The following is a 27294-nucleotide window of genomic DNA, read 5'->3' on the forward strand; positions in this document are numbered from 1 at the left end:
GGCTGCCGGGGAAAATCGCCCGCGCATGACAGCTGCCACGTCGCTTTGGATTTCTCTCTCCCATAAAATCCCATTTGACACGTTGGTGCTGAAGTTTTTTTTTTTTTTGCAGTAAGGTCGTTGGCATGGAGCCCTTCCCGGCGCCATTCACGTCCCGATCGGCTGGAATGACTTGCATTTTATTTGTGATGTACCTGCTAAGCCTTTCTGGGATCCTCCATCTCTCTGTTGCTGACTCACGCTGCGCATCCGACACGCACAAACTGATTAAAACCCAGATCTTCTGATTAACACTGTGCGTTCTTTGGTCTTCTAAATCCTTCTTTTCTCTCTTCTCTCTCTCTTAATCTATAGAGGACCATAACGTTAGGTGCTGGTGACCGGCAAGTCATCCAGACTCCCATCGATGACGCGCTTCCTGTCAGCGGCAGCAGCGTGGCCCAGCTCTTCAGACAGCTTGGTACGGTGGCTTATAAATATGTAGTTAACTCCAAATAGTTATTTTTCAGATGTTAACTTGGTGATTATAACTCCTGTTTTGCTAAAGGCAGTGTTAAGTTAGTCATTCTAGTGAATGTCAGGTTTTGAAATGATAGACGGGTCTATAATTGTGTAAAATGTTTTATATTTATTTTTCTGCTATTAAAAAACAAACAAACTGGAAATAATCAAATACATTATTTATTATTTAAAATAATTTCCAGAACTGCATAGAAAGCCTGTTAGTCGCCCAATCAGTAATCGAGGGATTAAAAAACCCTAAACGTTGTTTCAGACTTTTCCGATGATTAGTTTAACTGAGTTACTGCTGGTCCAACATACGAGTATGAATGTGGTTTGTGTCCTGGACTTGGTGTGACGCCTCGTCCGTGCCCTCTCCCCCCTCAGGTATAGTCAACGTGTTGTATCTGTTCTGTGCCGCCCTGACGGAACACAAGATCCTGTTCCTGTCCAGCAGCTACCAGAGACTAACGGACGCCTGCCGCGGACTACTGGCCATCATGTTCCCCCTAGAATACAGGTGGGGTTCCACTCCTCTGTCTCTCCATTTAGATGTTTCTCTGGGTGCTCTTTGTCTCAGGACACATGTCAGATGTGCTGAATCTCATTCCTGTTTGTGTCCCTCTCAGCTTCACCTACGTTCCCATCCTGCCGGGGAAACTGCTGGAGGTCCTGAGCACCCCCACCCCCTTCATCATCGGTGTCAATTCATTCTTCCGCTCAGAGACACAAGAGCTGGTGAGTTCCCATCACTGCAGTACGATTGGACCAGCGTTGCAGTGCTGCTGTATATTTGGAAACTATACTTGAGTATGTTGTCTCCAAACAACAGCACCTCTGATTTGACACTTCTTCTTTTGATATTCAATCTGGAAGATTTCCTGATGAAGGCCTACATCATCAATTCATATTCAAAGAGGTCCAGTTACTATCAAATACAATCAACAACGTGCATTTCTCTATCATTTCAACTAATATGTAAAGTAGGATACTTGTAACATAGACACACACATAACACAGACACATTTAACTTATCTGGAAAAAAAAGCTGTCTTAACTATGAATTAAATTAGTCCAATTAACTCATGGCCTACATGTCAAGTTCAATAAAGCAAGACAGAATATTCTGAATAAAATGAATGAAAAAAACAGACATTTTCCCATTTTGGCCCTTTTTACATCTTTTTTTTCTACTTTCTGTCCTTCCAGTAGTTTGTATCTTGAATATAGTCGGCACCATTCTCATGTGTCGGTGCTCACAAGTTAAAGATGCAGCCGTTGGTAAAAAATAAAAAGCTGAAGATTATTATATATTCTCAGAAATTTATCAGAAATTGGTCACGGGTCTGGACCGTGCGCCGCCTTCACCTGATGTCTGTCCCTCATTGTCCCTCATTGTCCCTTATTGTCCCATTACAACGTCGGCAACGCGCTCAGAAAGAGAAATGAAGCCGCGTTTGAGCAGAAAACCACCCGCGGGGCAGTCGGAAGCTGCAGGAAATGTCGGCACCACACAGCCAGCTGGAGAACAAAATGACACAGAAACTACACGCTGAACCCACTTCATCAACAATAGACAAACAACCAGCGTCATTTAAATACCCAGCATGCACTGTGTGGAAGATAGACTAGTGGGAACACCTGCTGCCGGTTTTCAGCTGTTGGGAATAAACGTGATTTTAATAAAATGCAATATTGGTAGTTAAACAAACTTGCTCCCAAAAAAGGGACTAGAATGATCTACTATATACTTACATAATACCTGGAGCTATGTGATTACAATGGAGAGAATGTTTCACGTAAACTCTCACTGACCCATTAAGCAGTACTTCATTCATCTTTTAATAAACCGCTGCTCCTGCCTTACCTTAATAGACTCTTTACAGACCGCGCCAAGATAAATGATACCAAAATATACAAGACTATAATTATCGTCTGGATCTCATGATCAGAGAAAACCATTGGCTGTTGTCTTTATTAAAGCTCGATGAAGGTGTAATGAACCCTCCCGTTAGAGATGGAGCCGTTGTCTCCCATCACAAGGAGACTCAGTGTTTTGTACAGTAGTTGCATGTCTTTTTATTCAGTGTGCGAGCGGTCAGAGGTTATCGTTGGGGCAGCCTCTCCCCGCCGTCCGCTCTGAAATCTGACTGTTTTGTTGCTTGATAACGAGCGTCCTGTAATGAGCAGCCGCCGACAGAGACCACTTTGTTTGTGTATCGTCCGTCACGCTGCGCTGTTATCAACAGTCTGGGAGGCAGAGGTGAAAAGTGTATTTTGTATGTTTTCAGTTGGATGTGATCATCGCCGACCTGGACGGAGGCACCGTCACCATCCCCGAGTGCGTCCACATCTCCCTGCTGCCCGAGCCGATGCTCCAGCAGACCCAGACCGTGCTCTCCATGGTAAGAGCTGCAGCCCAAAACTCTGCACACACACACACACACACACCTATGACTGGTGAGCACTGGGAAATCTCATTAACATCCAGTGGGTGGTTTCTACCAAGGAAAAGGATTGGTTTTACCTCCTTCTTCTTGAGATGACTTTATTTTAGGTTAAGTTTAGATTTTTGGTGAAGAGAAGTTTTTACAGTTTTGTTTTACAAGTTTGAAGTGGTGGATTTGATTTCTGTTTAATTTCAACACGTACAGAAAAAGTCTTGTGCAACTTTTGGAAGCTTGTAAAATGTAGAAAAGAAAAAACGAAAAACAACATCACAAATATTCTCCATCTCTGAAAATGAAATTGGGTGAGCAACTTTAGTAAAGTGTGCTCTCTCTACTCTGTTTTTAGTTTGCACTTTAGTTACCTTTTAGTTGAAGCTTGGTGCTATGATGCAACCAACTCACCTGATCACACACACACGCACACACAATAAATAATTTCCTATCAAGTACTATTCCTGCACATTGGCACGTATCAAACATTGCCAGCTCATATCAAGCATGCAGCTTCGGCCCCTTCCAGTATTCCAGAGCCAGCCCATTCTGAGAAATGCTTTTTTTTTTTATCTGTGTGAAAATAAATGATTTCCCAGCGTCCTCATTATCTTATTTGTACACGGATTTCTTTCCTGCTTCCCTATTGTTGCTTCTGTTGACTGTGCACGTGTCATCACAGATGTGTGATGACACCGTACAGCAGTGCACCTGTTGTCTCAGCTATGCGGCTCACAAGAGAGCTGCTGCTGGAAATCGCTCTCAGTTTATGATCAATTTACTAGATACACTGTAGATTGTTTTTACACGTGAATACAATCATAACTGAGTCAGGAATAATGGGTTAACACAATATATTGTTCTGCTTGTCTGGCGCTTGGTCATGTTTGATTTAATGTCTCGGATACAGTTTTTAGTGCTGCTGAGCAAACTAGTAATGGTGACACTGTTTGTTTTACAGAATTTTACAGCGCTCATAAAAAAGCATTCACTCTCCACAGCTTTTTCACGTTTGATTATTTTACTGCATTGATGTGCAGCGAATGTAATTTAGATTTTACGACACCGATTACCAGAAAACAAGACTAAGAGACTCTGTGAGGCTGCGATTCAGCTAAATGCTCGCTGACATCCATTAAGAGATATTTCAGTCTGGACCAAAGTGCTGGACTTACCGACTGAAGCTAGCATGCTGCTAACATGCCGCTAACGTGGCTAAAAACCACTGTTTTAATGTCGAGGTGAAAACAGATCTCCACAAACTGACTGCAAGACAACAACCCCAAACATAAAGCCCAAACTACACAGGAGCGGATTAGAAACATGTGGATGTCCAGGACGTTTGTTGTTCACTTACTGTCTCCTGTTCATGCAGCTTAACGGCACTCTGTAAGCTGTTTAGCAAAGAAAAATGAAAAATCTCAGTGTCCTTGTTGTGTAGAGCTAATACGGACTCTCTAATGAGACTCGGTACGCCTGCCTCTAATAAAGGTTGCCTTCAGGGGGTTCATCTTCTCTCTTTTATATTTAGAGACATTTTTAAAAGGGTTTGCATTTTTTCCATTAGTCTTTTTCTTTTTATCCGTGTGTAAAAAAAAGTCTTAATTCACAGAAACTCAATATTGTAAAACATGAAACCATTAAAGCTAAAACCAACTTCTTAAAAATAAATCCAAACAATGTAAATCCCTCTCTCTATGAGGTGGATGGCTTCCAGCGATACACTCACTCGGTCGTGGGTGTGTTACGATGCCGAGTCGTCTCTTCCTGGAGAGTGTGGTTTGTTTGTTTGCAGTCACGTTTAAAAGCCGATGATTCACTTTATTAGATTACTGTCTCTGTGTCTCTCTGTACTCTTGAATTTTTTAAAGTACATGTTCCTAATTGTATTGAATGTTTCGCATTTTAGGAGGAAGTGCATCTCTGTCTCAGCCTCACCTGTCCACAGTGACTACATATTCTGTTTTCTCTTGGTTGCCATGATGTTGAGTGTCTTCCTTTAGATCTCCAGTTTGTAGTCACTGAGCCTGTACTTGGTGAGGATCTGTCTCTGCTTTCTATCTCTGGCAGTAGAGAGATATTCTGACTATTCATCAGATAACATTCTAATCTACTTTGGCTTTTAGTTTCTTCTTTCCAGTGTTCCAGATCGGTTTCTTTACATCTCGTTATGATGTGTTTTACTCTGATTGGTGTTTGGAGAGCAGTGTTGTTGTGAGACTGGTCCCCGTGTGTCTGAGAGGAGGCGGTTAGTCTCAGCACCAGCTGACATAGGGGCCTCTTCTCTGGGCTCAGCTCTTGGGTTTGGAGGGCTTTGGAGTGGAGGGTGTCTGGATTTAAGGTGATTGAAGAATGTGAGTGCTCTCGTTTGAATGTTAATGATCAGTGGGTATCTAGTTCTGCTCTACATGCATCTGTTGGTGTGTTTCTGTGTAAAATGTATCTGCAAAATTCTGCGTGTAGAGAGTCTGTTGGATGTTTGTCCAGCGGGTATAACTGTGATGTCTGAGTGGACCCCATACTTCACTACCATACAGCACAATGGGCTGGATGACACTGTTAAATATTGTAAGCCTGATTTTAATTGGGATTTGAAAATTATAAAATGTTCTCTTAATTGCATTTAGAGCTCTTGGAGCTTTTTCTTTTAGTGCATCCACTGCCATGTTGAAACTCACTGCGGTTATGGTTATACCAAGGTAGGTATAACTCATACTATGTTCAATCATGTTATTATTTATAGTGAGCTGGTATTTGTTTTCCTGACATCTCAGGCGTTTTTGAAAAATCCTGACATTAGTTTTCTTCATATTTACTGCCAGGGCCCAGTTGTGACTGAACTGTTCTACTCTGTCCAGCTGTTGCTGTAGTCCTGGTTCAGTAGGAGACAGTAGGACCAGGTCATCGGCATAAAACAGACACTTCACCTCTCTATCTAGGAGGGAGAGCCCAGGAACAGCACATTGATCCAACTCAACAGCAAGTTCATTTATATATATATTAAATAGGGTTGGACTTAAGTTGCAACCCTGACGAACACCTCTTTTCTGGGTGAAGAATTCAGTATGTTTGTCTCCAATTTTAACAGCACACCTATTTTCCAAATGCATTGATGTAACCAGATCATACATTTTGCCCGCTATCCCACACTGTAGAAGTCTGTAATAGAGCCCTTCATGCCAAATAGAGTCCAAAGCTTTCTTGAAATCAATAAAACAAGCAAATATTTTACCATGTTTTGTTTGGTGGACATGTTTGTTAATTAAAGTGTGAAGGGTATATACATGGTCGGTGGTGCGGTGTTTTGGGAGGAAGCCAATTCGATTTTTACTCAAGATGGAGTGTTCGTCAAGGAAATGTAGTTTTCTTTTATTTAGAATACAGAATCATTTACCTAGACAACCGCTGACACAGATCCACTCGCTCTCTCTCTCTGTGTGTTGTTTTTAATTTCATCAACCATTGTCATCACATGGAGAGATGACAGTGGTTAGAGTCACACCTGTGATTTAGGTGCTCATGGAATAGAATAGAACAGATAGATCTGTAAACCCAGTTTTAACTACCGTCCCATTAAAACTATTGTGTACAATCCCAACAGCAGCTTATTTTGTTGCTGCCACCGGCTGTGTGTCAAAGTGTCCTCAAGCAAGACACTGAACCTGGACACACTGACCTCCGCTACATGCCTAAGATGACTCGGCTCAACAATACATTCATCTAATGAAAGAGGGATTTCATTGTGAAACCTCGGGATCGTCCCACGTGTTTTTGTGTTGTGGAGAGTTCCTGTGACCGGCTGCTCTCGTGTGCTCCGTGACTTCTAACCCGGAGACTCTTGGCTGTTGTGGTCCTTGCTCTGCATGGATGGAATGAGAGCTGGAAACAAGTGGAAAAGGAGTTCACCCGGTCACGGACCTGTGTGTACAGACACCAACACAGACTTCTACAAACCCGAAAAGTATCAGCCAAGTTCGAGTAGCACGGGCTTTATTTGTAGAAGGTAGAAGCTGGTTTGGTTGAAGGTCGTTGGAGACTCGATGCTGCAGGTTGTTGGGCAGCAACCATGAGTCGGGGCTTAGCTGCTGTGCTCTCCTTCCACTTAGCTGATTTGGTTTTCATGCAGTGGCCTAAGACCACAGGCTGTTTCCAAGGTAGTGTTCTGGATATGTTCCCGCTGGTAGTGACCCTCTCCAAATGGTTTTGTTTTCCGTAGAGCTAGACATAAAAAAACTGAACTTTTCTTCGAGCTTTTGAGCAAAAACTGACCGTATTAAGACAAATCTCTACTAAAATGACTCGAATAAAAGGCATTCAAAGGCACAAATAATAACTCATCAGAGTTTTTTATGAGCCTTATATTATTGTGTTCATTGGTGACCCATATGAATAGCCAGACCAGCAATTGTTTTCTTGAAGAATATTTGTGTTTGTACTGAAAAGAATGGTAATAGTCGTAGTAGTAGACGGGTTCGTGCAGCAAAGTCAAGTTTGCTCCTAAAATGTGGCAAATGAAACCAAACTAAACTGTACGGTTAACAGGAAACGCGTATTCTGTGGATTACCACCATTTTTTAAATTCATCACACAGTGGTTTGATCCTGTCCTCGGCCATACCTGGTAGGTTTCTACTGGCCCGCTGGTCTACGTTACTGAGGTGTTTTTGTGTTTGTTGTGTGTAGGTTTTGGATCCAGAGCTGGAAATCGCTGATCAAGCCTTTCCCCCACTCTCCACGCAACCCTCCGCGCTCAAGATCCAGGTAAGAAAACCACTCTACTCTCAGCAGCTTTGTTCTAAAAAACAATCCCAAAATATTTTTACATTTATATTGAGGTTTTAAAAAACCCTAAATCTGTACACTGCTGCTCTGAGAGGCCTAGTGTCTAACTAGCAGGGTAGATTTTACGTTTCATTCTTGTTGCCATGAAGAGAGTGTTGAAAGGTCAAAAATGTAACTGGATTAAATCTGCGGGTCCAGGATTGTTTCCAGACCCCGTGTCCTGTTCAGTTCCTCATTCCGTCATTCCTTCGGTTTGTTTGTGTGTACTTTAACTTGACTGTGTGTTCCAGGACAAGGAGATCCGGGGAGTCTTCCTGTGGCTGTTCGCTCGGCTCTTCCAGGGCTACCGCTGGTGTTTACACATCATCCGCATTCACCCAGAACCGGTGATCCGCTTCCATAAGGTCTGTAAAGAATACTGCACACCATTAACCCCTCCAACCAATCGCCTGTGTGTTCTAAAGAGAAAAGAGCGCCTGTATGAGAGGTCGGTATCAGATTAGTGTGACGTGTGTTCCCGCAGGCTGCCTTCCTGGGTCAGAGGTCGCTGACGGAGGACGACTTCCTCATGAAGGTGTTGGACGGCATGGCGTTCGCAGGCTTCGTGTCAGAGCGAGGGCCTCCTTACAGAGCCACCGACATGTTCGATGACGTGAGTCTGTCAGCGCATTGTGCACAGCTAGACCTTTTTGTTTTTCTCCCGTTTGACTGAGGGTGATTGAACGCAACACGGCTCGGATATGAAGGATAACTTCTTTGTCCCGTTTCCACAGCTGGTGGCCAACCACGTTGAGCGGATACGACAAGAGGAGGCCTGTCCGCACAAAGTCATGAACCACGTCAAGGAACTGGCTGAGCAGCTCTTCAAAAATGTATGTTCTCGCAGCAAACTGATGACAAATGGCATTTCTCAATGAATACCCTTCACTTATCCCTTATTCTGCTGGTTTCCTGTTAGTCCTCCTTTTGTCTCATCAGTTTCCTCTTGTGATACTCTTCTCTGTGACTTTTTTGGCCCAGTTTCTTTCTTTCTTTTCCTTTTTCTATTGCTGCACGGTTCAACGTTAATGTTTTTTTGGTCAGAAATCTTCTTGACCAAAGTCGATTGTTACTTACCCCAACACAAATTGCTTTATTTTTTAGAGGATATCATATATATATAAAGTTAAAGGAAGCACGATGGCTCACTCTGTTGCTATTTCCATCGATATATCTATATCTATCTATCTATCTATCTGGACCAATAGACTGAAATCAATCCTGCTCTTTATTATTCCGCCTCCTTATAAATAGTAAATTGTATGGTTTTGATAAGCTGTGAGTGGTTAGAGTAAATATTATGATCAGTGGTGGAATGTAACTAAGTATATTTGCTGAAGTACTGTACTTACTGTATGTACAAATTCAAGGTACTTTATTTGAGTATTTCTATTTTATTCAACTTTGTACTTCCACTCCACTACATCTCAGAGGGAAATATTGTACTTTTTACTCCACTACATTTGTCTGGCAGCTTTAGTTACTTTGCACATTATAATTTGTCAAACCTCTCCTAACTACCCAAACTGAACAACAGTGTATAAAGGAGTTAAAATCTGCAGCAGGAATAATGATCCAAACAAATATACATTTGTAATATCCATATATAATAGTAAAACACTGACAGGGATCATGTTTCTGATAAATTAGTACTTTTATCACTATTGTTTGTCGTCCAATGACCTCATTTTCTGTTTGTCAGTTCAGTGAACGAGTGCAGTAAAGTCAGGTTGAATGTGGGAGGTGATATGTGAAGGACAGCTGACAGGTGATCGTCAGTGAGGGAGGATCTGGATCTGGTTTAATTAAACTTCATCACGGAGAATGCTTGTTGACATATGTAGGTCTTCTGCGCATGTTGATTTTGCAGCTTAGCTAGCAAAGCCTCAGGTGTCCGTGTCCGCTCTGCATCAGTCAACACATCTCAGGTAGCCAAAATGACCTGGTCCAGCTCTGGCGTAAGCTCGGCATGCCGGAAGAAACACGTCGGGCCGAGTCCGGCTGCCGACACTGCTGGTATTGGGATTGCAGTGACGCTGCTGCTCGCACACATCCACGAATGTACTAACGTACGTAATTTGAGATAAAAAAACAGAAGCAGTTACCTTGAAAATACAAGCAATGCAGCTGTATTCCGTGCATGTTGTACAATTATTTACTTTTTATTCTTAATTTCCCATTGACGTCCCGCAGGTGCCCAGGTCTGTACTAGCCTGACGTGCCATTTTACTTGCCCCGTGCAATCGGGCAAAGCTTATTGTTGAGTCCTGCGTCTCTAATAACTAATAGAGTGAGACATATCCTCCTTTTTTATAGCTCTGTTTTCGTTAAGTCACTTCTCTGCTTTTCTTATCTCACTCTCTCAGTTTTCCCTGTTGACCCCGTTTTTTCTTATTCTCTCTCCGTCTTTCCCTCCCTCTAGGAGAATCCTTACCCCGCCGTTGCGATGCACAAAGTCCAGCGACCGTCGGAAAACAGCCAGAACACTGCACAGAATCGGTCGCCGTTCCCCACGATGGACGATGTCGCGGTGCAGCTCTTCATCGACCACGCCGCCGCCAAGCTCAAGACTGCACCTCCTGTGGTCAAGGCGGAGCTCAAGGGCATGGTGCCATCTGGGCCCCCACTGGGTGAGCTGGGGAGAGGACTGAGAATGATTGTTTTTTGTGTGTGAGAGTTGGTAATTTGCTCAATTCCAGGTCTTGAAAATGGATCAAATGAAATAAGAAGCAGTGTGCAGGTGTTAAGAAAGTGCTAAACACCTGACAAAAGTTTGTTGCAAGGCAGCGGGTGTTGGGTTTGACAGTTCAATACCTCCACTTTCACCTCAAACTTCCTGTGTGAACTTTTCCCTCCCGACAGTCTGTCTCACAGTGTGTGTTTAATGGGGTTGAGCTTGGTGTCGCAGTGATGAACGAGGGTCTGATCACTTCTATGGCGTCTCCACAGGAGACACCGTGGACAGGAACGGCAGCGTGATGGCCAACAGTGCCCGCAGGCTGGAGGTGGTCAGGAACTGCATCACGTACATCTTCGAGAACAAGATGCTGGAGGCCAAGAAGGTAAGAGTGACTCATTCCTGACTCATGACAAAACGGTTCATTTTTGCTCCTAAACCTGTAAGTGTCTTGTCCCTCAGCAACTTAACTTACCTCTGTTTACCTCAAAACGTGTAATCTGTCCTGTTGGTTTTATGTGTGTGATTCAGCTGTTGCGGTTATTTTCATCTCCTCTGTCCAGTTGATGCCGGCTGTGCTGCGGGCGTTGAAGGGTCGGGCAGCCCGGGTTTGTTTGACCCAGGAGCTCAATCAGCACGTCCTGCAGAACCGAGCTGTGCTGGATGACCAGCAGTTTGACTACATTGTCCGAATGTTGAACTGCACCTTACAGGTGAGTCTGCAAATACTAGAATGTCACTGAAATCAATAGTACAGCAAAAAAACTTGATGAGATGTTCGTCTTCAAACTGCTATGACAAACGGAAGCATGGCAAGAAAACATAGAGATAAACAGATGAGGATTAGAATGCCATGTCAGCTTTTCATGTATTTGGTCAACAAATAGCAAATTTGGAAAAGCCAGAATATCACCAAAGTCATGGATGATTTACTGAACGGCCGTACTGTGCACAGGCCCAGGCGCAAAATAGAAACATAACAACTACAAAGAGACACAAATCAACTACAAAGAGACACAAATCAACTACAAAGAGACACAAATCAACTACAAAGAGACACAAAACAACTACAAAGAGACACAAAACAACTACAAAGAGACACAAATCAACTACAAAGAGACACAAATGACTACTTAAAGGTGCAAAACAACCACAGACAAATAATAACTTCAAAAAGACCAAACAATTACAAAGTGACACAAAACACAGAGATATGCTTAACGACTACAAAAGGACACAAAACAACAACAAAAAGAGGCTTTTATAGGAACAGTTGTAGACCCTGAGTGTGTTGCTCCTATGTGTAGGAGAGGTGGTGGGGCCTTTTGCTGGTCTGTGCCCAGATGTCTCATAATTCTCCCACGACCAAAGGTCTTACTTAAAAATGATGCCATAAAATGATCAGTTCTGTAGTTTCAGTTGGACTTTAATGATGCTAAAGGAGAAGTCATTTACAAGATCTAACATACAAGATCTATCTGTATTTAAAGCAGATACAATGAATAGTCCAATGACGAGCGTCAGATGTTAAATACAATTGTGTTTTATGGTTTGCAAGCTGTCACATCATTCATTGCTTCTTTATTTCTGTTCAGGACTGCTCACATATAGATGAACACGGTATTGCAGCTGCCCTCCTTCCACTGGTCACAGCCTTCTGCAGAGTAAGTTCATAACTAGCGTCACCAAAGTCATTCCACATTGCCCCAAATCAGCCTCAAGCACAGCAAAGAACCCATTAAGCCATTCAAAATCCAGTGATCCCCGTCGTGGTTTTACATTTAACTGAGTGAGGGCTGTTTTGAGGTTGGTGGAATGTCTTTGTCTGAACATGAATTCTACAGATCTGAATGTCATTCCAAGTGGCTGGTCCCCCTCATAAAAGTCTCTCCCTGTGTTTGCCTGACAGAAAATGGGCGCAGGCATCACTCAGTTTGCCTACAGCTGCGTCCAGGAGCACATAGTGTGGACCACCATGCACTTCTGGGAGGCCATGTTCTACAGCGATGTCCAGAACCACATCAGAGCTCTGTACCTGGAGACAGAGGAGGGAGAGCAGCAGAACAACCATGTGAGCACCTACGTCACACTCCATATGGTTCCAGAGTGAACAAAGAAGTGATGTAAAAAGTTTGGGTGAATTTCTTGGAATAAATCTAGACTGAGTCAGTCCCCCAACCTGCTGAGCTGAGGGTCATTTTTGTCTCGGATGATGAATAACTAACGAGCCTCTCTCTGATTGGTTCTCAGGAGCAGCCGGACGGGTCGGGCGACGGGAGGGAAATCAGCGCCCTGGAGCTGGCGTCGGAGCAGAGCCGGCTGTGGCCGACGCTCAGCAAGGAGATGCAGATGGAACGCGTGCAGAAGGAGGAGAGCACGGTGTTCAGCCAGGCCATCCACTACGCCAACAGGATGAGCTACCTGCTGCTGCCGCTGGACACCAGCAAGAACCGCCTGCTGAGGACCACCGGCCTTGCAGACGTGGAGAGCGTCAGCAACAGCTACGTCACGAACAGGTACGGCCGGCTGTCAGCCTTCGTAGGGACTTGGCAGAGGATTTAGCCCACGGAGGCAGAGTCCTTGGCAGCGGCGGGTTTGGTTCCGACCCGCGGTCCTTTGCTGCGTGGCGTTCCCTCACTCTCTCCCCTTTCCTGTCATTCTCCAGCTCTTCTAATAACATCAATAAAAGCCCTAAGATAATCTTAAAGAAACCCAAAGGGGATCAGAGTTAAAAGAGAGAAATGTTCAGCTAGTCCTGTAAAGGATAAGTATAGACTCACCTTCTCATAGTTAAAGTCACTATAACCTTATTGCTAACACAAATAAATAAATGAAATAAAATAATCACATTGATGTTGAAAGCAATAATCGTTATTTCAGACAAAACTGTTCCATAACCAATTATCTTACTGCATTATTAAATGTCGCTGAGAATCATTCATTTGGACAAAATCATTTTATAAACCATGTTCATATCGTAATGACACAATTCCACTGAAAGTTGATATATGCTAAAATGTAAAATGTCATTTTTATCTTGAAAATGGCCATAGCAGGAAAATAAAACTTTATTTTTAAAGTGATCAAATATAGCATGTTCTGATAAGTGTTTTGTTTTTTTAAACACTGAGCTTTAGTTTAAAATCTCTTTACATTCATGAATATGAATATTTATTTTAAGATCCCAAGTTGTCTGTAAAAAAAACAAACTTTTGGGCAACCAAGGACTCTCATTGTGATGAAACCGCCATTATTCACCATCTGTAATCTGTAAAGTGAAGATCATTTCATTCAATATTAATTTATCCTCATGGGAAACGTTAACTACTAAAAAAAGAAGTTCCACATTTAATCAAAGCTATCCAAGATCTCCATAAACAAGCTGTTCAGTGTGAGGACATGAGGTGGCTATACTTTACATCACATGCATATAAAGAACAATACACATGAAGCTGAGCTCAGACACAGCTTCGTTTCCTTCTGAAGCGGGTCCTTTAGAGTTTGGAAACATAAAGGTTTTTTTTGGTCTTGTAGTATTGCAGGCAGCATGGCGGAGAGCTACGACACGGAGAGTGGCTTCGAAGACGCCGAGAGCTCCGACGTGGCGAACTCGGTGGTGCGCTTCATCAACCGCTTCGTGGACAAAGTGTGCAACGAGAGCGGCGTGACCAACGAGCACCTAAAGGCCCTCCACACCATGATACCAGGTACGGAGACACCAGCACCCGTCACACTCACTCACTGTGATCTCTCACCTCTGATCTCCGTCTCCGTCCTTCTGTCCGTCTCCTTGCAGACATCGTTCAGATGCACATCGAGACGTTGGACGCAGTCCACAGGGAGAGCAAGAGACTGCCTCCGATCCAAAAGGTAACCAATTCCTATTTTTACATTCCGCTGGACAAAGGCCGCGCAGAACCCCAGCCAGCCCCGCCCACTCCCCTCTCCACCAATCCCCGCAGCGCAGGCTCACAGTGTCACAGCAGGTACGTCTGTCCGCCAGAGGCAGAAACCGCGTGACTCGCAAGCACGCTCCGAGCAGTGCATGCCGGGTTGACTGCTCTGCCTTGATGTGCCGTTTGGTTTCTCCGAGGCCCCGCGGAGCTGAGTGCCTTCATTTTGAAGGGTGCTGTTAGTCCTGCGTGCAGTGTGTCAGTGGCTACGCGGGGCTTAACGTGACATGCTTTGTCATTCCACTAAAGACTTGTGCTCATTCCCCCGCCCCCCCGGGAATGTCTTTCCTCCCTGCATCTGACCTCACAATGTCCCATCAGCAGTTTCTTTTGTCGTGAGCTTCAGGATCCGTTTAGCTAGTGGATATTAGATCATGGGCTGAGCAGAAACACACAATTTGTAACCGTTGAGGTCTTCGCAGTTAAATGCCTCCAGAGGAAACTCCGCCCTTTTTTCTGCAGCCGGAGGGCAGTCATGTGTGGCAGTAGGTGTTGCGTAACAGATTAGGAAACAGGTTACCGGAGTTGTAATTCATTTCCTATCAGAGGTGGAGTTCCTTAGGAAGCTCTCTGGGCCCCGCTGGGGGGAACAGGAAGTGATTTAATGATCTGAGGACAAAGCCAGCTTCATATTTCATACTGTTGATATTCAGAAGAGCTCAGCAGCCCACACAGGCCTCTGTGATCGAGCCTCTGATCCTCGGGGACCGCTCAAAACACGACAGTCCTTGTTTTTTAAGAAATACCAAAGTGAATGTCCCATCGCATAAACACACCCAAATGAATATTATTATGCAGTCTGTGTATTTATCTATTTTTTATCGTTTGTGCCAAGATCCCACCAATCCCAGATCATGCTGTGTGTTATGCAACGATCATTTCAACATTAGCTAAACTTCACAAACAGTGCAGGTCATCATCCAGTCAGTAACCTCAGCATGCTTGTGAACGCATGACATTTTGATGAGTGGCCATGAAATATATATATATATATATATATATGCACAATTACTTATGTGTTATTGTATATTACAGTTGCAGGTGTCACATTTAATAAGAGCAGCATGTTAGACCGTTTTCAAAGACGTGAAAGGGTCAAAGTAAACCATGTTTAACTATACAGGAAGGATTAGTTTTATTATTAATTTTTTTTAAACTACTTTTCCTGACCCCTTGGATTCAACTGAAGACCCCTTGTGGGGTCCTGGAACCACAGGACTAGAGGGTTTTAAATGAACACTATCAGGGTCGATTTAGTGCATCACTGTGCAGCTTTATTATCCTCCCAAAATAAACTGAAATATCGGGAGGATTTGAGGGTTTTTACAGTCCGAGATCCAATGACAAATTGCTAAATTATATTAAACTGTTGCTATGGAAATATTTGGCTAAAGAATCTTTATGATTAATCTCCCTCCGCTCTTTCTATCTCTGCACAGCCCAAGCTGCTGAGGCCGATGCTGTTGCCCGGTGAGGAGCTGGTGATGGACGGCATGCGGGTCCACTTGATCCCCGACGGCCGCGAGGAGGCCACGGGGCTGATGGGAGGTCCGCCCCTGCTCCCTGCCGAGGGCGCCATCTTCCTCACCACCTACCGCCTCATCTTCAAAGGCACGCCCAACGACCCGCTGGGTGAGAGATGACACGCACACGCACACGCACACGCACACACACACACACAAACTGTGAAAGCTTCCATGTCAGGTCTGTGGGTTCTCTAAACCCTGTTCTTTGTCTGCGTGTCTCCTGCAGTGGGTGAGCAGGTGGTGACTCGCTCGTTCCCCATCGCCTCTCTGACCAAGGAGAAAAGGATCTCCGTCACTTTACCCATGGACCAGTTTGTCCAGGAGGGGCTCCAGCTACGGTCCTGCACCTTCCAGGTACCCTCACATCCTCAACTCCCATAGCAAATATCCGGCTCCTCTCTCGTACTCCTTTCCCAGATTTCACCTGTTTTCTTTTCTCTGTCTGCCCCTGCAGCTGATGAAGATTGCGTTCGACGAGGAGGTCGCTTCAGACCTGGCCGAGGTTTTTAGGAAGCACATGCACAAGCTGCGCTATCCTCAGCACGTCCAGGGGACCTTCGCCTTCACCATGGGTCAGTGCGGGAAGATGGTGGTGGAGCACAAGACCAAGGACAAGAACCAGTCCCTCAAGTAAGGAGCCCTCCATGTAGAACACATGTTTTTATGCAAGAGAAACGAAAGAACTACAAAGACTGCTAGTTGGAGCCATCCATCAGCAACACGAGCACCGCGTCGATCAAGGAACCGACTCATAGCATCTCGTGGGTCAGCACAGAGCGTTTCATTACAGTAACTCAGTGATGATGCTTCACAGCTGTTGCATTTACCAGGTTATTCATTCGCACCACAAGCTCAAGAATGCGCACCCCATACTTCACCATGCTGAAGGTCATAAAGAGTCACAGCGTATTATGTAACCTAGGTGATGAAGCCAGAGGCTTGTTTACATCATGTGTGTTTGGAGTTGTTTTAAAGGCTTATGGTACCAGATTTCATCAGTCACATGTTCAAATGTGAGGATCAGTGAACTCAGTTGACCCGCTACATTAAAATATACACTTTATATGATGAGGTTGAGATCAAGATCTCATTTTCAAGAGAGACATAAGTTCATAGGTGTATCAATAAAACTAACCTTTTTTAGAAACACAATAATACGATATGAAAAAATAATAAAATTCATATGATACAACACTAGTCAGTTTAAACAAGTTAAAACCAGTCAGAGCTAAAATCAATCAGGATTTGCATGAGTACATGTCAGTTTGTAAACAGAAGCCAGTTCCCTTGTGATTCGGCCGTGTGAACTGGTGTGTGCACAAACGGGAGGGTTTTCCTGCAGCTACAGAAGCTGCATCATTGTAAAGCGCCGCTTGTTATGTGGTCCATGTGCATCATAGTGTCCAGTCTCCTCTGTCAGAGTGCATCACGCCTGGGGTGCGAGTGTGAAAACATGCTCTCAGGTCTGCAGGGAGTGAGTTCACACTGGCTGCATCCTGTCACGTTCATGAATATGATGCATTGAGAAAAGATTGCTGTTATCTTTCACCTTTTTATAAAGTAATCCTCTCGGTTTGTTATCATTTTCTGGATGAATATAATATAGTGGTTAATGACCCGGTCTAGCCACAATGTGACTTTATGTTTTGATATAGTTTCCTTTCTGTGTTCTTTTTTATTTGTCACCTCTTTATTCAAAGTCTCAGCAACCAACTCTCATTCCCCTCCCAACACACACACACACACACACACACACACACACACACACACGCTTTCCTTTCTGGAGAATAAAAAGGAGCATGGGAGCAGCAGTTGAATATTTAATCAGTGGAAAATGTGGCAGCCGTTTTATCGGCTCTGTTGTTTCCATCTCTGCTCTTTGTGTGTGCTAAAAACCCTCCATTCAGACATGTGAATGTCTGGACACCGCTTCAAATCTGAACGAAAAACCCGAAAGGAAGTGGACACGCTATTGAATCAGCACAGCGATGTATGGCCTAACGTTCCCTTTTTTCCCCCTTATCCTCGTCAGGACACTTTCCAAAAACCTGGTGAAGAGTGCCAAGAGGACCATCGGCCGGCAGTATGTGACCAGGAAGAAGTACTCCCCCCCCACCTGGGAGAACCGCAGCAGCTTCCAGTCAGAGCTGGACGAGGATGAAATCTCAGGTAATCGCTTTGCGCTCTTTGTCAGACCTTCTTTGATTTTTTCTTTTACATCGTTGTGCAGTGGGCTGACATCACAGTTCTCTGTGTCTTATGCCATAGTTTCAGAGGAAGTGGACCAGAGCTCCCTCACCCTCTCCTCCACCATGCGCTCGTCCGACAGGCAGACCATGAGCAACGTCGTGGAGCGCGCCTGTTGCCGGGACTACCAGCGCCTGGGCCTGGGCACGCTCAGTAACAGCCTGACGCGTTCGAAAAACGAGCCGTTCCGCATCTCGACCGTCAACCGCATGTACACCGTCTGCAGGAGGTGGGAGCCCGCCGGAGGACAGCACACAGAGAAGAGGGGTTGTTTCTCCAGTGCTTAACACACTGTGTGTGTGTGTGTGTGTGTGTGTGTGTGTGTGTCACAGCTACCCGGGCCTGCTGATTGTGCCTCAGAGCATCCCAGACACGACCATCCAGAGAATCTGCCGCTGCTACCGGCAGAATCGCTTCCCCGTGGTTTGCTGGAGGAATCCGCGAACCAAGGCCGTCCTGCTGCGATCTGCAGGCCTCCATGCGAAGGGGGTGGTGGGCTTCTTCAAGTCCCCTAACGCCCCTGCTTCAGGTACAAAAAAGAAAAAACATAAATCTATTTTAGGCACTTTGTTGATTAAATGTGTGCTGAACCCTTTTTTGTTTTTATTCCCGGAGACGTTGGCCGGTTATTTTTTGGAAACTCCCCGCTTCATACACATGCCCTCACCAGGCCTTTAGACGTTAGCTGCGTTGACTCGACCGGTAGTAAGGAATACAGGTGTCACAGGTCATGACAAGCTGTTACTCTGACCCTAGCGGTCCAGATATTACCTGGAAAAGATGCGATTAAATGATAAGATGTATTTTTTTTGTCTTTCCCTTGAGATCTAGAGAAAGATTTGCAACAAAATGTAACTAACAAAAAGCATATCATAGCGTGAAGCATAAAGGTTGGTTAATTTGTCTTTTCTGTGCAGGGCCCTCGCAGGCCGACTCCACCAGTCTGGAGCAGGAGAAATACCTGCAGGCCATCATCAGCTCCATGCCTTCTTACAGCGAGAGCAGCGGCAGGAACACACTCAGCGGCTTCACCTCCACTCATATGAGCACCTCTGGTGGGTGGACACACACACACACACACACACACGACATGTTACTTGTCACTCGGACTGTGGGGTCACATGGCTGATGGGTTTCTCCCGTCCACAGACTCCTCAGACAAGCTGAGGCAGCCCAAGATCGGCGCTCTGATGAAGCAGGTGATGGGCACCAAGGAGGATGTTCCCGGAACCTTCAGCAGAGGAGGTAAGATGTGTGTGTGCGTGTCCCACAGTGCTCCTGTCGTTTTTTCTGTTAGCTTTAGTCTGTTGCAGTTCCTGGTTTCAGAACGAATTGTGTTTTAAATTTGTCACTGAAACTGGGACTGGACGACGAGGAGGAGGATGATGAATGTGTGTGTATGTGAAACCATCCTCCATTGTGTGGCGTTGTTGGTTAACTGGTCGTCTCTGTCGTTTGACCTCAGCTCTGGGTCAAAGGGCGAAAGTCATCTCCCTCTCTCAGCCCAAAGGGTCTGGCAAGGCCAAGAACCCTCCTAGAGGTACAGTAGGCCACGCCCCCACCCACATCCCTCCACTCCTGTCTAACCAATCAGATCTCTCTAACAGTAGTGTCAGTGTGTTTGCCGTGGTTCCGTGTTGTCTGCGCGGACTAATGGTGTGCTGTTAGTGCATGCTGCTGCCGCAGCTCTGCTGTCTGACGTCTTGTTTGTCGTTTCCTGTTTGCTGCTGACATTCAACAGAGGGAAGAATCAATCAGAGTCGACGTCATAATGTAGCCGTCACTGAGCTAGACGTAATGAGCTGGGCTGGGTACTTTTCAGTCATTTCTGCCTCGATATATACAGCATGGCTATCAGTAGCTGAGGACGTTATACACGTCGGTGTGTTTTAAAGGATCATTCCGATCTTTTAATGGCTGTTTAAAGTGGACAAGACTTCCATATCAGCTCTGACATTTCCGTTTTCATGTCGCGATTCTTCTGAAGACTCTACCTTACTGTGTGTGTGTGTGTTTGTGTGTTTATTGCAGGTAAATGGGGCAGCATCCGGGGCAGCGGGCGCCTAAGTGCCTACAACGCAGACGTGGGAACGCGTCTGGCAGGAAAGGAGTCCCCACAACCCAACGGAGGGCCGAGCGAGGCGCTGTTTCTCCGCCAGCAGAAGGCCTACCTCTACATCATCGGAGACAAGGCCCAGCTCAAGGTAACCAGAGACACGCTGATGTTTTCGGGGTCAACTGTGATGAAGGGCTGGAAAAAGATTAGCAGTATTGACTTGGACGGTGTCGTTGCGTTCAGGGCGGGAAGCAGGACTCGTTCCAGCAGTGGGAGGTGGTTCCCATCGAGGTGTGCGACGTGCGGCAGGTGAAGAACAGCTTCAAGAAGCTGATGAAGGCCTGCGTGCCGAGCTCCTCGACCTCTGATCCCAACATGAGCTTCCTGCGCTGCCTGGAGGAGTCGGAGTGGATGGCTCTGGTTAGTGTTCCCCGCTTCAGCGCATGCAGCAGCGGTCATTCTGTGACCTTCGGGCGTTGTTCTTACCCTTGTGTGTGTGTGTGTGTGTGTGTGTGTGTGTGTGTGTGTGTGTGTGTGTGTGCAGCTACACAGGGTGCTGCAGGTGTCCGTGCTGGTGGTGGAGCTCCTGGATACGGGCTCGTCGGTCATGGTTAGCCTGGAGGACGGCTGGGACGTCACCACGCAGGTTTGACTCGCATGCAGAAGCTTCGGCTTTATTCCGAAAGAAACTGTGAGCGAGGCTCAAGACTGACACGGCGCTCTGTGTGTACAGGTGGTGTCGTTGGTGCAGCTGCTGTCTGATCCGTACTACCGCACGGTCGACGGCTTCCGGCTGCTGGTGGAGAAGGAGTGGCTGTCATTCGGCCACCGGTTCAGCCACCGCGGAGCGCAGACGCTGGGCAGCCAGAGCAGCGGCTTCACCCCCGTCTTCCTGCAGTTCCTGGACTGCGTACACCAGGTGGGTCTGCAGCGCAGCCTCTGAGGCTTCTGCCTTTTTTTCACAGCAGAAATACTGTTGTTTTAAAAAGAGATATGGAAGGTCAGAGGTCCGCAGATATCGGTATCTTTACTGCTTTATTGCTGCGATGCAAATTATATTTAAGAACACATGAAGATCAGAATCCGACTGATAATACCGGTAGGTTTATTTAAATAATGCACTTTAAATCCTCAGTCCACGCACAAGGAATTTGTGTATGAAAAATATAATTGAAAAATGAACAACTAACACAGAAAAGACAATAAGGACAACACAACATTATAACAGCTGAGCCTAGAAGCAGTGTGTAATGATACATATGTTTTCCTCTTACCGTGTTTATGTCCAATGCTGTGTGTGTCTACCTGTACTTCCGACTTTATTTCCTGTTTTGCCGATCAGTGACGTGGGTTCTGCCCTCTTATCACATGCAGGAAGTGCGGCTTCACTTATCGTCAGTGGCCCCTGCTGTCCCACACATCAGACGGCGGTGTCGTGGTTGTTTCCGCTCTCTGTTCAGCCTGTGTGCAGTGCGAACGTAGCACCTTTGTCAAGAATAGGAAGAGGGACAGGCTGTGAAGCAAACTCTTGACAACGGTGTTAGCCCCCCAGAGCTCATTGGCTATTTCAGCTTATTAATCTAGAAACAGCTGTTTCATGTCATGATGCCAGACAAATCAAGTTTACTGACTTGGACTTTAGATGACTATTGAGTGGGCGGATGCAAAGGTCTGGACCCAGCCCAAAATGTATGACTGCGCAACATTGTATGTGTGAACACGAGCATGTATGCAGTCCGAACCATGTCGCCGTCCCCCTTTTCAACTGTAACCCTGACCTATGAATCCCTTTCTCCCCCCACCCTCAGATCCACCTGCAGTTCCCCATGGAGTTTGAGTTCAGTCAGTACTACCTGAAGTTCTTGGCCTACCACCATGTGTCCAACCGCTTCCGCACCTTCCTGCTCGACTCCGACTACGAACGCATCGAGCTGGGTGAGAACATTCCCAAGTCTCTAAAATGCTGTTGTTTGTTTCGAGTAACTCTTCAGAAACTCATAGTCGTAGATAACAGTGTTCCTGACGAGCCGTGTGTGTGTGTGTGTGTGTGTGTGCGTGTGCGCAGGAGTGCTGTATGAGGAGAAAGGAGAGAGGAAAAGCCCTCAGGTCTGCAAGTCCGTGTGGGACTACATCGACCGACTCAACAAGAAAACACCCGTCTTCTACAACTACATGTTCTCTCCTGAAGACGAGGAGGTGAGTGCGCGTTCTCGACACACACTTGAACCAGCCTTTTAGCTTTTGAGATGATATAAGGCCTCACAGTGACTGCAAGTGACCAGCTACAGTAAACAGAAGAAATGGGTAGTTACAGTGTGCCAATTACCAGATGGCAATTGGGAGGGGCATCCCCCCTCCAGTGTTATGCTGAAGTCTTACACAGACTTAATATACAAGATTAAATGGATGGAAGCCAAAGGAACTTACTATACAACCCTTGCACAAACACCACCAAGCTGATAGTGTTAAAAATAAGGCAACTCACACAACAACCCCGCAACAATGATGCCCTGCACAAAAACCCACACGGCACACGCACCTCTCTCTCTCCTTAACCCGACTCTCACACTCCGACACACAGACCTCGGCTCGGCTTCTTCTCATTCCGTCCTGCTATCCAAAAAGAGGAGAGACCATGTCCTGCCTAAATCCAGGTCACAAACAACAATGCATCAAAGTTATCCAGAACAGGCTCTCCTCGCACCACTTCTCAAAATGTATATTTTTTAAAGATTTTAAAGACCCCACAATGTTGCTATTGAGGCTTTTAAATGGGTCTAACGTCTCAATCAAACCCTGTGTTTTTGCACACTGGGTATTTAGTTGTGTTGTTGATGGATTCAGGTCCAAATCTTGATATTTTAGTGCAACTGTATTGTTATAAATATACATAGCGACTGCCCTCTTCTGGTTGAAACACTTTAATTCAAAAACAGCTGTCATGTGGTGCTTTTTGTGTTGTGAAGAAATCATGGTGGAATTAGCTAGCTAGCTAGCTAACTAGCCAGCCGTTTAATGAAAAAAAACCAAATGCTTCCCTAAGAAGCCCTTCAGCCCAAAACTCTGGGCTTTAGTTACTCTTAACTAACTACAGTCAAGTTCATTCAATGAACAGCTTGGAAGCAATGACACAAAGGAGACCCATTAGTCTGTCACTCTAAAGTGAGGCATTGTGTGTTCCAGGTTCTGAGGCCGTACACCTTCAACTCCAACCTGAAGGTGTGGGACTTCTACATGGAGGAGACTCTGTCAGAGGGGCCGTCCTACGACTGGGAGCTGAGGGGCCGGCAGGAGCGCGCGGCGGAGGAGGCGCCCGAGAAAGCCGACAGCAGCGGCCCCAAGTCGCAGCGCCACATCGTGTGGCCGTGCTACGACAGCCTGAGCAAGGCGGTGCCCGACGCAATCACCAAGCTGCTCCAGGACCTGCAGAGTCTGGAGGCGGAGCTTGGCCAGACATCCGAGAAGTGGAAGGACACGTGGGATAAAATGAAGACCGCACAGAGAACTGAGGCCAAACTGGAAAGCAAGGTGAGACCAACGGTTTCATTTTCACGGGAAATACAGTCGACATTCTGCAGTGTTGTATTCACGAGAGCAACTCTACAAACAATGCTGAGGTCTTTGACCTCCACAAATACATTCTCAGCCTGTCGGAAACACTGCACTCTATTGTAGGACTTTCACAGACAAATTCTGATTCATTATTGTGTAAATATTGCTCACATATATGTTCACATGCTGTATGTTTCTTAAGCATTTTAGTATTTACACTATTTGAGTTATTGACAATAAGAAAAATGTTATTTCCCGCAAATTGTCTCTAAAGCACTTCAAATGCTGCACAGATGACTTGAAAAACATGGATCCAACTTTTACAATAAATTTGATCTCACGAAAAAACTATTTCTAGACCAAATTAAAAACACATTAATCAAATCATGTCACGAATGTTGGGCATTATTTCTGAAGAGAGCCGTATCTTTAAAGACTCCAGAGAGAAATCTCTTTCATTCGAACAGTTGAAGCCATTTCAGATAAAAACCTTTTCAGCTCTTTTTAACCAGTGACCAAAGTCAATGATTTTAATGTGTCACATCTGGAACATAATGAACAAAGGAAGAGATTTCATACAATTGAATATTTGAATGATAAACTCTGTGTGTGTAAACCTAAACTTCTATGAATGGAACAAGACTTCCACGTATCTTCTGAGATCTCAACTACTACTTTTTTTTATTCATCAGATCTGCAGTTAAATATTCAGTGTGTTGGATATCAAATGTCTGGAACTTTTTTTTTAAGTATCAAAGAGCGGATGTTGACTATTACCACACTCTAGTGACTTCAGCACACTGTTTACATCAATAAAAAGAAAAAGAGATGTGATCGACTGGTTCACAGTAACCAGCTGTGTCTCTGTCACCGTGAAACAAGCATTTATTTACTGACAGAATGTTTCAAATCAGGTGTAAAGATGAAGACAGATGGTGGGAAATGTCTTTCTCTGACATCTTGTGGTGAAAAAGCAGAAGGCACTTAAGAAATTAGAGGATCCTACTTTGGTGTTTGTATGTGTTAGACCTGTTTTGTCCTTTTCCGGAGTTGCCCAGGGTGAGGCGCCAGGCGGGAGTGGGGATACTCACGAGCCCCCGTCTGAGCGCCGCTGTGTTGGAGTTCTCCCCGGAGAACGAGAGGGTCGCCTCCATGCGCCTACAGGTTGCGGGGAGCAAGGCTCCTACTGTGGTTTGTGCTTATGCACCAAACAGCAGTTCAGAGTATCCGGCCTTCTTGGAGTCGGTGGGAGGGGTCCTGGAAAGGGCGCCGCCTACCGACTCCATAGTTCTCCTGGGGGACTTCAACGCTCACGTGGGCAATGACGGAGAAACCTGGCGGGGGGTGATTGGGAGGAACGGCTTGCCCGATCTGAACCCGAATGGTGTTTTGTTATTGGACTTCTGTGCTTGCCACGGTTTGGCCATAACGAACACCATGTTCGAACATAAGGTGGCTCATAAGTGTACCTGGTACCAGAACACCTTAGGCCGGAGATCAATGATCGACTTTGTAATCGTATCATTTGATTTGCGGCCATATCCCTGGCCATATCCCTGGCTCCTTGGTGGCAAGGCGCCGGGGGTGGATGAGATCCGCCCTGAGATGCTGAAAGCGCTTGACATAGTTGGGCTGTCCTGGCTGACACGCCTCTTCAATGTCGCATGGGGGTCGGGATCAGTGCCCATGGAATGGCAGACCGGGGTGGTGGTTCCCATCTTCAAAAAGGGGGACCGGAGAGTGTGCTCGAATTACCGGGGTATCACACTACTCAGCCTCCCGGCGAAGGCTTATGCCAGGGTGCTGGAAAGGAGGCTCCGACCGCTTGTCGAACCTCAGATTCAAGAGGAGCAGTGCGGATTCCGTCCCGGCCGTGGAACAGTGGACCAGCTCTTTACCCTCGCAAGACTACTGGAGGGGCTCTGGGAGTTTGCCCAACCAGTCTACATGTGCTTTGTGGACTTGGAGAAGGCTTTCGACCGGGTCCCTCGGGGATTCTTGTGGGGGGTGCTGCGGGAGTATGGGGTGCCGGACCCGTTACAACGGGCGATCTGGTCTCTGTACGACTGCAGTAGGAGCTGTGTCCGCATTCTCGGCAATAAGTCAGACACGTTCCCGGTGGGTGTTGGCCTCCGCCAGGGCTGCCCTTTGTCACCGGTCCTGTTCGTGACTTTCATGGACAGGATATCTAGGCGCAGCCTCGGGGCGGAGAACGTCAGGTTCGGGGGTCTCGGGATCGCCTCTCTGCTGTTTGCAGATGATGTGGTCCTGTTAGCCTCCTCGGATCGTGACCTCCAGCATTCACTGGGGCAGTTTTCAGCCGAGTGTGAAGCGGCGGGGATGAGAGTTAGCACCTCCAAATCTGAGGCCATGGTTCTCTGCCGGAAACCGGTGGATTGCTCCCTCCAGGTGGGGACGGAGTGCCTACCTCAAGCGAAGGAGTTCAAGTATCTCGGGGTCTTGTTCACGAGTGAGGGTAAGATGGAGCGGGAGATCGAAAGGCGGATCGGTGCGGCTGCAGCAGTAAAGCAGGCGCTGCACCGGACCGTCTTGGTGAAGAGGGAGCTGAGCCGGAAGGCAAAGCTCTCAATTTACCACTCGGTCTACGTTCCTACCCTCACCTATGGTCACGAACTCTGGGTCGTGACCGAAAGGACAAGGTCGCGGCTACAAGCGGCCGAAATGAGCTTCCTCCGTAGGGTGGCCGGGCTCAGCCTTAGAGATAGGGTAAGGAGCTTGGAGTCGAGCCGCTACTCCTTCGCGTCGAAAGGAGTCAGCTGAGGTGGTTCGGGCATCTAATTAGGATGCCTCCTGGACGCCTCCCACTGGAGGTTTTCCAGGCACGTCCAACTGGGAAGAGACCCCGGGGAAGACCCAGAACACGCTGGAGAGATTACATCTCCCAGCTGGCCTGGGAACGCCTCGGGATCCCCCAGAATGAGCTGGAACATGTTGCCGATGAGAGGGAGGTCTGGGTCGGCCTGCTTGGCCTGCTGCCACCGCGACCCGACCCCGGATAAGCGGTGGAAAATAGATGGATGGATGGTTTAGACCCAAATCAGGCACATGTTCATCACCACTGACTATTGTTAAAGTATACTGAAGGTTTTCGATTTCTACTTCCTGCTTCCCAGCATGCCATCGTTAAGTTTTTAATATGTAAAGCATTGCGCGTTCATCGATCCAAACTCTCACCGAACCTTTTCCCGTCTCTCCCGCCTCCTCCACAGGCGTCGTTCTCCAGCTCGCTGCTGATGTCGTCCAACCTGAGCCACCAGCGGCGCTCTCAGGGCGTCTACCTGCAGGAGAGCGGCGGGGGATCCTCCATCAACCTGGCCTGCGAGGCCAGCGCCACCTCCACGCCCGCCGCCGGCCGCCCCAGCACCAGCACGCTCTACAGCCAGTTCCAGAGCACGGAGAGCGAGAACAGGTCTGTACCCACGGGGGGCGCTGACGGGACGGCTGCTCCAGTGTTCTATTCTGAGGCTTTATTTATTTAATGTTACATCATAAACCAACAT

At 46.3% G+C, this 27294-nt stretch overlaps 1 protein-coding gene across 9 annotated transcripts in view; it reads left to right on the forward strand.

The window, feature by feature from the left end:
- Positions 1-27294, forward strand: part of sbf1 (SET binding factor 1) — a 76690-nt gene that overhangs the window by 45081 nt on the left and 4315 nt on the right. For 8 of the 9 annotated variants that reach the window (XM_076076050.1, XM_076076056.1, XM_076076053.1 and 5 more), the window contains 33 exons: positions 355-460; positions 889-1021; positions 1131-1239; positions 2793-2906; positions 7625-7702; positions 8014-8127; positions 8247-8375; positions 8497-8595; positions 10185-10392; positions 10712-10824; positions 11003-11152; positions 12035-12103; positions 12349-12510; positions 12690-12955; positions 13974-14146; positions 14236-14309; positions 15832-16024; positions 16145-16272; positions 16373-16548; positions 17951-18087; positions 18187-18394; positions 18498-18694; positions 19083-19220; positions 19315-19410; positions 19631-19705; positions 20197-20369; positions 20465-20641; positions 20766-20867; positions 20955-21140; positions 22030-22156; positions 22287-22417; positions 23405-23749; positions 27004-27203. In XM_076076050.1, coding sequence (XP_075932165.1) covers positions 355-460; positions 889-1021; positions 1131-1239; positions 2793-2906; positions 7625-7702; positions 8014-8127; positions 8247-8375; positions 8497-8595; positions 10185-10392; positions 10712-10824; positions 11003-11152; positions 12035-12103; positions 12349-12510; positions 12690-12955; positions 13974-14146; positions 14236-14309; positions 15832-16024; positions 16145-16272; positions 16373-16548; positions 17951-18087; positions 18187-18394; positions 18498-18694; positions 19083-19220; positions 19315-19410; positions 19631-19705; positions 20197-20369; positions 20465-20641; positions 20766-20867; positions 20955-21140; positions 22030-22156; positions 22287-22417; positions 23405-23749; positions 27004-27203 — 4886 coding nt within the window. The remainder of the gene's footprint in view (positions 1-354; positions 461-888; positions 1022-1130; positions 1240-2792; positions 2907-7624; positions 7703-8013; positions 8128-8246; positions 8376-8496; positions 8596-10184; positions 10393-10711; positions 10825-11002; positions 11153-12034; positions 12104-12348; positions 12511-12689; positions 12956-13973; positions 14147-14235; positions 14310-15831; positions 16025-16144; positions 16273-16372; positions 16549-17950; positions 18088-18186; positions 18395-18497; positions 18695-19082; positions 19221-19314; positions 19411-19630; positions 19706-20196; positions 20370-20464; positions 20642-20765; positions 20868-20954; positions 21141-22029; positions 22157-22286; positions 22418-23404; positions 23750-27003; positions 27204-27294) is intronic. The other variant, XM_076076057.1, reaches the window with a different exon arrangement.

This window comes from Anarhichas minor, unplaced genomic scaffold (assembly GCF_050575085.1).
Source record: "Anarhichas minor isolate MPS153535 unplaced genomic scaffold, ASM5057508v1 ptg000055l, whole genome shotgun sequence".
Taxonomy (NCBI): Eukaryota; Metazoa; Chordata; class Actinopteri; order Perciformes; family Anarhichadidae; genus Anarhichas; species Anarhichas minor.